Below are 10,073 nucleotides of genomic sequence, written 5' to 3'. Positions count from 1 at the left end.
GGGAAACTTTATGAAAAGGAATTGGCATATTAATATATGAGGAGATCTTGAGAAACCCAAATTCCATGTAATAATACCCTTTTCAGGCTCATCAAACCAATGATGGGTTGTGAGGAAAGCCCATTAGAGCCCACATTGTATTGGGTGGGTACTTTAATGGACACTGATTAAAGTAATATTCGCCCATGTAGTGGAGATGACCCAACCTGGGTTTCAACATGGATCCATCCATATGGGCCAAACTTTTAAGCTCAAGATTTCTCCTGGCCCAAGTTTGGCTAGGACCTGGATAATTTTAACAAGGTCAAGCAGCACACTCTTATTTCAGAAGGAAGGATGAAGACATAGGAAATTGACAGGAGGGAATATCGGTGGTTGGATTTTACAAAAATTTTGAAAAATGATCTAATTGAACTTTAGATTGAAAATATAGTTAAGAAATGAAAATTTATCACAGTTGTTAGGCTTTTGGCTAGGGCATGCTGCATTTGTAGATGATAAACTCAGACCAACCACTCTTGTCTGAAATGAGCAACATGTCTTAAAAGTTGAATGGCTGAAATGCTTTACCTTAACTTTTTCTTGTGACGAGATAGGAGTAATTGAATGATTGTTGAAGTCACCTTTTGCACTAATGGGTTTATTATGATAGGCAATGATGGATACCCTCTCTCGTTCAAATTTTTTGTAGCCATAATGGGTGTTCCTTGAAGCTGGTGGTTCCTGTTAATTTTATCATTCATTAGTGCATACTTGACTATGGATTTATTTCTTTGTTTTGTTGTTGGTAGCCTCATTTGTATTGATTAATGCATTGAAGCATGTTCAATTAGGACTTTTGGATCTTTTTCTTACTATGGAAGCCTAATGTCATGCATTTGATGTTCAATTAGGACTTGTATTGATTTGATAGAATTGCTTTTCCATTGCCCTGTTGCTTACACAAATGATAAATAAAAAAGAAAATGTGCTCTTTTTTTTTCACATTTTCGCATTTCATTTCATATTAATAATTTGTATATTTTTACATATTGTGTGATATGTATTAAGAAACATGATATGCATACTGTGCTCAAATATTATACATTTAGGGTTTTAGAAAAATTGATTGTTCAATATGATATCGAAGCCTAATTTGACCAGAGGTTATAAATAAAAGTCATTGAGGACTCCGTTTTATTTCATTATTTTGAAGACCTAGGTGGGCACATCATCAAAGTGTTAAAAAAAAAAAAAAAAAGAGCAACTAATAAAAACATAGGGATCCTAAAAAATGGTGTTATCTACACATTCGTTGATGATTAGTAAATCAAAAAATGGTCAAGGTTGAAATGCTTGTTTGTAATTGACCACAATAATTGTATTGATATTTGAGGGCAATCTGTTGCAAGCTCGGTGATTCTAAGTAGAAACCCAACCATTGGAAAAAGATAGACCCATGTGCGTCAAATTGGTTGGGGGTTATCTCCATGTTCAAGAATTGTATGTATATACATATATATAGATTTATATTTTTTTTCTTTCCCTTCTTGATACTACTTTTAGTGTGACTTCCTTTCTAGTAAACTTTTTTTTAGAATTGTTGATTGAATTTATCTCTAAAATAAAGAGGGATTTACTCAAATTATAATACTAGTCCCCTGGTGTGTTTATACATAGATTTTTTTGGATAAAAAGAGGGTTAAATTATGATAGTTATTAATTCTTAAAAAATTTCAAGGTACCATTCCATTTTGTGTTGGTACAAATGATACTTCCATTTTTGTGGTGGATTGCCTTTTTTTTTTCTTTAATTTCCATTTTTTTAGTTTCTAATTTTTGGAGGTGACAAATAGGATAATGCATCAATCCATGACATTGTCACATCCCTGAAAATTTGTCTTAATTTTTCAGAGTGTATTGTGCTAAGAACCCTTTCTTAGCCAACATTTCTCTTCAACCCTTATAAAAGCAATGTAACAGGCCAACTCAATTATGAGAATGCTTCCCAACTTGTATTATTCCAATCTCTACAAGAATACAAAATTGCTTTCCAAGTGTCTCAACACTTTGCTTGAGTAAAAAATTCCAATGCTTAAACTCCTAAGCATTCAAAAACATCATCCATACTCTGTCTCAGAGATGCAGGGGGCTTTTATATGACTCAGCTTGCAGTTTACATTTTGAAATTCAAACCAATGAGCCTATTGGTGGTTATGTAACCGCCCATAACCACCTAGTTAGAGACATCCCTCCGAACCAAGGTGTCTTTTCGCACTAGCCACCAACATCACAGCCCTCTACCAGTTCCCTAGTGCTGAGTGTTGTCCTAATCAACCTACTGCCACTAGCTAGTTGTTGTCCCCTCAAGCCCTTTTCATTGAACTGCTGATGAGTCCCCCTAACAAGCTGCCTCTTCCCCGTAAGGTGCCTCTTGTGAACAGGTGTCCACCAAAATGTCTCTGATCAAGGCCTTCTGAATCAACAACATACATCAACCAGTTGACCAGGTGTCTAGTGCATAAGTGTGCCTTCCTTACACTGATGTTTGAGCCTATGACATGTCAAGGTGCCCATGGCTCAGGATATGTCTAGTTCCCACTATTAGGTCAAGGCTCCACAACATTGAGCCATGGCGTTGTGCCCATGGTTGTTCATTCTTGGTGCACAAGGCATTATGCCCATGTGTCATGCATAAGCATCAAAGGTCCGAGTCAGTTGCATGTTTGAACCATGGCATTGCGCCCATGGCTTCTCCAGCTGGCTCACTACACATATCTTTAGGCGCCTTCGTGCCAGCATAGGAAGGAAGTAGGTTGTGCCAAGCCCCGTGCCCTTACGGCCACGGGGTGCACACCATACATGTTGTGAAGCCCATGTGTGCATGTTTGAGTGTCGTCTGTTTATCCTAGGCATGCCCAAAGTCATGTCGTGGTGCCCCCTCGGTGCAGCTAAGGCTTGGCCTTGGTGCTCCCTTGAGTCACCAACCATCTCTCTCCTTAAAGAGCATTATGAGCTATCTCAAGATGTCTAGAGGAGACATCAGACCCCCTTGAGGAAACATAATGGAATATTTAAATAATTAATAATTATATTCCATAAAAAACCTCATCATTTATTTGCACCAATTCCATAGCCTCACATATGCTTGGTGTGCGTGTGGGTGTGGCTTGGTGCTCGCATGGGTGTGGCCTGGTGCACGCATGGGCATGGCATGGTGTGCACATGGGCGTTGCTTGGTGCGCGAGATTGTTGTGTGTGCGCGGTGCCTATTTGGCGCGTGCATGGTCTCCGCATTTTATCTCATGGGGTTTGAACCATCAAACCTCCAGGCTATCCTTACTCTCCGTCTAGGAACGCCATGGGTGCAAGGCCTTCCCATGAGGCCCTTTCCTCCGTCATTGGGTCAGGAGGCTAAGGGGCTGACAAACCCACCCTCGCTTGTTGAAATCGATGCCTTCGTCGACTTAGTTTGCCAGTATGCTTGGACCACCTCCTCAAACTGCCACAAGGTAACATCCCTCCCCATGTAGCTTCTGCTTCTGAAGTTTTTTTCCACTGAACCAAAAAATTGGTTCATCAGTTCTTTCTACTATGTCCCATGGTCCTGTGATCCAAGATCTTCTCCACCTCTTGATTAAATTGTTTCATGACCAAGGGAGGGGCCCGCTTTGTCTACACCCTCTCTTCGTCCAAATCTTCATGGTATGCCTTCAGAAAGCTGACATGAAAAGTTGGGTGAAGCTTGAGCCTCTCAGGCAACTTCAACATGTAGGTCACCTATCCCACCCGTTTTATTACCTCAAACGATTCATCATATTTAGGAATCAGACCCATCTGTCTTGTCTTGCTACTAATTTTCTTCCATATCTAAGGAGTCAATTTTAGGAGGACCCTATCCCTAACCTGAAATTCCGAGGGTTGCCGATCACAATCTGCATACTTCTTCATCCGTCTAATTGCCTTCTCTAGATTGTCCTAGGCCTCATCAAACATCTCCTGCCAAGATCGAGCCAATTTTTAGGCTACAAGTCTATTTTCTCCTACATTTTGCTTGACCACCTCCAAAGGCATCCTTGGTTGCACCCCAATTGCCAATTCAAAGGGGCTCATCCCTGTTGTTGAACTCCTCTACAGATTATAGCACAACTGGGCAATGTGGAGCAAATCAACTCAATTCTTTTGTGTTGTCATCACATAGTGCCTGAGGTATTCCTTCAATAAGGCATTGATCCTCTCTGTTTGCCTATCAGTCTGAGGATGATTGGTTGTGGAAAACTTCAACTCTGAATCCAAGAGTTTGAACAGCTCCACCCAAAAATGGCCTATGAATCATGCATCACGATCACTTACTATGTCTCGAGGCAACCCAAAGTGTTTTACAACATGATTGAAGAACAACCTAGCAACTTCTTCCGCATGACATGCATCAGGAGTAGGTATAAACACATAGTACTTAGAAAATCTATCCACAATAACAAAGTAGATTTGAAGTCACGAACCTTTGGAAATCCGGTGATGAAATCCATGAAAATGTTTTCCCAAGGTTTTTATGGAATGGGGAGGGGCTACAACAACCCTACAGCCTTCTTCCTCTCGGTCTTGTCCATCTGACAAACCGGACAGGACTTCACATAAGCCTGTACATCCGCACCCATCTTTGGCCAATAATAGGATCTAACTAACAATGCCAAAGTCATTTTCTTCACCAGGATGGCCTACCCACTTCGCATCACGAGTTTCTTGCAATAGTTCTCTTCTCAAACCACCTGTAGGAACATACCACATTCCCCATTTTTCCACAAGGAGGTCTCCCTCTAGTCAATGCCTCCTTACTACACCCTCCTTAACTTGTTGTCTCAACCGACCATATGCAGCATCATGTTTTGCAGTCTGCTTGATTCTTTCACTGAAGTCAGAGATGACTTTTGAGATGACAGTGATATAAGCGATCACTTTCTTTCTACTTAAGGCATCGACCACTGTGTTATGTTTTCTTGGTCGATGCAGCCATTCAAACTTGAAGTCATCCAAAAACTCCTGTCATCGAGCTTGTCTGGGACTCAACTTCTTCTGAGTTTTGAAGAAGGTGTTAGCCACATTGTTAGTGACCACTGTGAATACGCTTCCCAAAAAGTAATGTCTCAACTGCTACAGGCAATGAACCAGAATTGTCATTTCCTTCTCATGAGTGGAGTATTTATGCTCAGCACTATTCAATTTCCTACTTTCAAATGCCACATGGTGTCCTTCCTACACCAGGACCCCACCCAAGGCCTTATCTGAGACATCCGTTTGGACTTCAAAAGGTAAGTCCAAGTCTGGCAATCGCAATACAGGTTTAGTGGAGATGGCTTCCTTCAAGCCTTTAAAGGCCATCTGACACTGCATGCTCCAGTCCCACTTGTTGTCCTTTTTCAATAGGTCAATAAGGGGAGACACCATTTTTGAATACTCTTTGATGAACCTTCTGTAGTAGTCGGTCAAGCCAAGGAAGGACCGCAACTCTGTCAATTTGCTAGGAATTGGCCACTCCTTGATAGCTTGTACCTTGCCTTCATTCATCCTGATCAAGTCTGCACTGATCTTGTGTCCCAAAAATGTGATATCCTCCTGAGAAAACTCACATTTTTTTTGTCTTTACATAAAGTATGTGCTCCTTCAATCGTTGGAACACCATTCTTAAATGTTTTTCATGTTCTGTTAAAGGTTGGTTGTATACCACAATATCATCTAGATATACTACCACAAATGCATCTAAATAATCAAACAGGACATCATTCATTAAATTACAAAAAGTGGCAGAGGCATTAGTTAGCTTAAAGGGCATTACCAAAAACTCGTATGAACCATACCGAGTTACATAGGTGGTTTTTCTCTCATCTTCTATTGCCAAGGAAGAAAATATCGCGATATGTCGGCTATATATCGTGTATCAAAGGGTACCGATACGATATTTAATGGAGAAATATCAATTCGGCGAAATTTTGGCAGAAATCCCCAAAAATCGGCAATATCTCGCAATATATCGACGATTTTTCCCGATATATCATATGGTCAACGCGGTCAAACGCAATACAGTGAAGTCAATTCGCTACAGTGACCCTACAGTGCCTAGAAAAAGGCCATTCCTTTTTCTGTTGAGGGGATTTGAACCCCATAGCCCGATCTCAGATCCAACTTGGTGAAATAGGAAGCTTTTAACAATCTATCAAACAACTCGGCTACCAAGGGGATTGGGTATTTGTTCTTTATAGTGACCTTGTTGAGGGCCCTATAATCCACACACATGCGTAGAGAACCATCGTGTTTCTTTTGGAACAGCACTGGTGCACCATATGGAGCCCTCGAGGGCTGGATCAGCTTGCATCCAATTTTTCTTTCAACCGTTTGCGTAGCTCCAACAGTTCTGCTTGAGACATCCTGTAAGGGGCTTGAATCGGGAGCTTTGTTCCATGCAATAATTATATCTTATGGTCAATAGGTCGTCAGGGTGGCAACTCCTTGGGGAGTAATGCAGGCATCACATCTTTGAACTCCTTCAGAATCTTGACCATTGAATCAGGGACTTTCTCCGACTGTCCCTCCTTAATCTCGATCAAGGTTGCAACGTATGTATCTTAGCCCCGCTTCAGTCCTTTCTTTAACTGTATAGCAGAAAACATTTCAGGTTGACACTTACCACCATCCTTTGCCCTCGAGGCTTGCACGAAACATGGCTGACTTTCTTCTAGCACCATCAAGCCATCAAAATGCGGGATCAAGGGCATACAAAGTAGGCTACATGTGCCCTTCTAGTCACCAACTTGCACGAGGACATTTTTTGCTACACCTTGGATCTTCTAGGCTCTGCTATTGACTGCTTTGATCTGACTGGTATCCTCTTCTAATTTCAGTCCCAACTTGGCTACCTTTCGGGTGTCCACAAAATTGTGAGTGGCACCACTATCCACCATAGCCTTAACCTGCACACTATTCACAATCACATGCACATGCAATAGGGACTTTTGAACAGGAGTCTCACCATGAATGACATTCAGGAGTTGCAATGGATTTACTCTAGGAGGGGTCTCTGAGTCAAATTTTCCCTTGTCATCTACAATCACAAGGGCCGAGAGTTTTTCTCTTTTAGGGAAACCCCTGGCTCGGTGTCAAAGTTTTCAAAGGCGTATCTCAAGCGCGCCTTAGGGCGAGGCGGGGCAAAAACACCCTGACGCATAAATAATAAAACGCAATGCGAGAAAGGCGTACGCCTTTTCCAGTGAGGCATGTCTGAGGCGCACTTTGATCGCGCCTTTTACGCTTCAAGAAGAAGGTGCACGCATCGTAGAAGCTAATGTGGCCATGAAGAAATTAATAAAAAAAAAAAAAAAAAAAAAACCCTAACTGATCCCTAAAGCAAAACTCGAGTCCCGATTGAAGACAAACAGAAATTGGGAGAAAAAATCCAAAAGGAAACCCTACCTGAAGCGGCGACGGAGTGCTCAACCTCAGCCGCGACCAATCGCATAGCATCTTCTCCGGCGACGACCAATCGCAGAGCATCTTCTCTAGTGGTGATCCCTCTTGTTCATCTTCAGGTATGTCGCGATCTCCCTTTCTTCGTCTCCGATGCTTCCCCCTCTCGGTTTCATCTCTTCATCTTTTTCTCTATCTGCCATGGTTTTCTCCATCTTCCATGGCAGTCGACAAATTGACACAGAGGTTGGCTCTCTCTTGGCAGTAGGGGTCTCCCACTTCATCAATTTTTTTTTATAAAATCAAATGCCTCTTCATCCAATATATATGCATATATATATATATATATATATATATATATATATATATATATATATATATATCATTTGACCCCTCAGCCAATAATTTTGACCAGCTTTCAGTCTCAGACTCTTAGCTAGTCGTTTCTTCTTCATCCATTTCTATTTTGTAAATATTCCAGTAAATCCTTTACTTAAAATTATTTTTATATTTCTGCTTTAATTTTATTTTTCACCCAAAGCCATTTTTATTTTCTAAATATTCCAGTAAATTGGTTGCTTAAAATTATTTTTTTAATTTTGGTTTAATTTTATTTTTCACCCAAATTTTCTTTATTTCATTATTAAATTCCAATTAAAATTTATGTGTATAATTTTTAAATTCCTTTTAAAAAAAATATTGGTTTTTTTAAATTAAAACCAATTAAATTTTGAATTTCATTTTTAAATTCCTTTCAATTATGTCTTGTTATTATTTTTTAGTCAATTATATTGTTATACAGAAATTTGAATATTATTATTGGTGTTTTTTTTTTTAGAATGAGTTCATTTGATTCAACAAATTCAAGAAAAGATTTTGTGTGGAAGTATGTTATTGAAGTTACCGGGGAGCAATATTTAAGATGTAAATTTTGCAATCAAAGATGCACGGGAGGGGTGAATAGACTCAAGCATCACTTAGCCGGAACTCATCATGGTATGAAACCATGCAACAAGGTTAGTGAATATGCTAGATTGGAATGCAAAGAGGCATTGGCCAATTTTAAAGATCAAAAAATGAAAAGAAATGAATTGCTCCAAGAAATTGGTATGGGTCCAACTTCAATGCATGAGAGTGCCTTGTCTAAAACAATAGAGACATTAGGGAGTGGGAGTGGGAGTGTAAGTGGGAATGGGGAACCTATTCCTAGGGGACCCATGGATAAATTTACCACTTCACAACCTAGACAAACTATTTTGAATTCAAAGTGGAAGCAAGAAGAAAGGAAGGAAGTGTGTAGAAAAATTGGTAAGTTTATGTATTCAAAAGGTCTTTCATTCAACACTGTGAATGATCCTTATTGGTTTCCTATGATAGATGCTGTTGCAAATTTTGGGCCCAGGTTTAAGCCTCCATCTATGCATGAATTGAGGACATGGATTCTTAAAGAAGAGGTGAATGACCTAAGTATCATTATGGAAAATCACAAAAAAGCTTGGAAACAATATGGATGTTCAATTATGTCAGATGGTTGGACATATGGAAAGAGAGGCGTCTTATCAATTTTTTGGTGAATAGTCCTGTTGGCACTTGGTTTATGAAATCAATTGATGCTTCTGATACAATAAAAATCGGGGAATTGATGTTCAAATATCTTGATGAGGTGGTTAAAGAAATTGGAGAGGAGAATGTTGTGCAAGTCATCACTGATAATGCCTCTAATTATGTGAATGCTGGAATGAGGCTTATGGAAAAAATGAGAAAGTTGTGGTGGACTCCTTGTGCTGCTCATTGTATTGATTTGACGTTGAAGGATATTGGAAAGCTAAATGTTCATGCTACTACACTATCTCGAGCTAGGCAAGTAGTGAAGTTCATATATGGGCATACTTGGGTTTTTAGCTTGATGAGAACATTTACAAAAAATCATGATCTTCTTCATCCAGCAATTACACGATTTGCCACTGCATTTCTTACTCTCCAAAGTCTTTATAAGCAAAAGCAATCTCTTATAGCAATGTTCTCCTCAGAAAAATGGTATTCAAGCACATGGGCTAAAAAGGTAGAAGGTGTGAAAACTCGAAGTACAATGTTGTTTGATCAAAATTTTTGGCTTCATGTTGCTTTTTGCATAAAGACCACTATTCCATTAGTTAGTGTCTTGAGAGAGGTTGATTCAGAGGAAAGACCAACCATAGGTTATATTTATGAGTTGATGGATTCAACTAAGGAGAAGATTGCATTTAATTGTCGGGGTGTGGAGAGAAAATATGGCCCAATTTGGAGAAAAATTGATGCAAGATGGACTCCGCAACTTCATCGACCTTTACATGCAGCGGGTTATTATCTTAATCCTCAATTGCAGTATGGAGATAAGTTCTCTAATGCTAATGAGGTGAGGAAGTGATTATTTGAATGCATGGATAGGATGTTGGATTATCAAGAACGTTTAAAGCTGACATTCAATTGGACTCATATGACCAAGCAATGGGTGAATTTGGGAGTCGTATTGCAATTGATTCTCGAACATTAAGAAGTCCTACAAGTTGGTGGATGCATTTTGGGGGTTCAACACCGGAGTTGCAAAAGTTTGCTATTCGAATCCTTAGCCTTACTTGTAGTGCTTCGGGATGTGA

General features: G+C 39.7%; 1 protein-coding gene across 1 annotated transcript; it reads left to right on the top strand.

Moving 5' to 3' along the window:
• The first annotated feature begins 8,947 nt into the window (after positions 1 to 8,947).
• Positions 8,948 to 9,844, top strand: LOC117930350. The gene has a single exon (XM_034850972.1). The coding sequence runs from the start codon at positions 8,948 to 8,950 to the stop codon at positions 9,842 to 9,844; it is 897 nt and encodes a 298-aa protein (XP_034706863.1).
• The last annotated feature ends 229 nt before the right edge of the window (positions 9,845 to 10,073 follow it).

Source organism: Vitis riparia, chromosome 2, assembly GCF_004353265.1.
Source record: "Vitis riparia cultivar Riparia Gloire de Montpellier isolate 1030 chromosome 2, EGFV_Vit.rip_1.0, whole genome shotgun sequence".
NCBI lineage: Eukaryota > Viridiplantae > Streptophyta > Magnoliopsida > Vitales > Vitaceae > Vitis > Vitis riparia.
This window is presented reverse-complemented; position numbering and strand designations above follow the sequence as displayed.

Bases quoted from the DNA above. Each gene is read 5' to 3' on its own strand.
- LOC117930350 (XM_034850972.1), top strand. From the start codon at position 8,948: ATGTTCAATTATGTCAGATGGTTGGACATATGGAAAGAGAGGCGTCTT.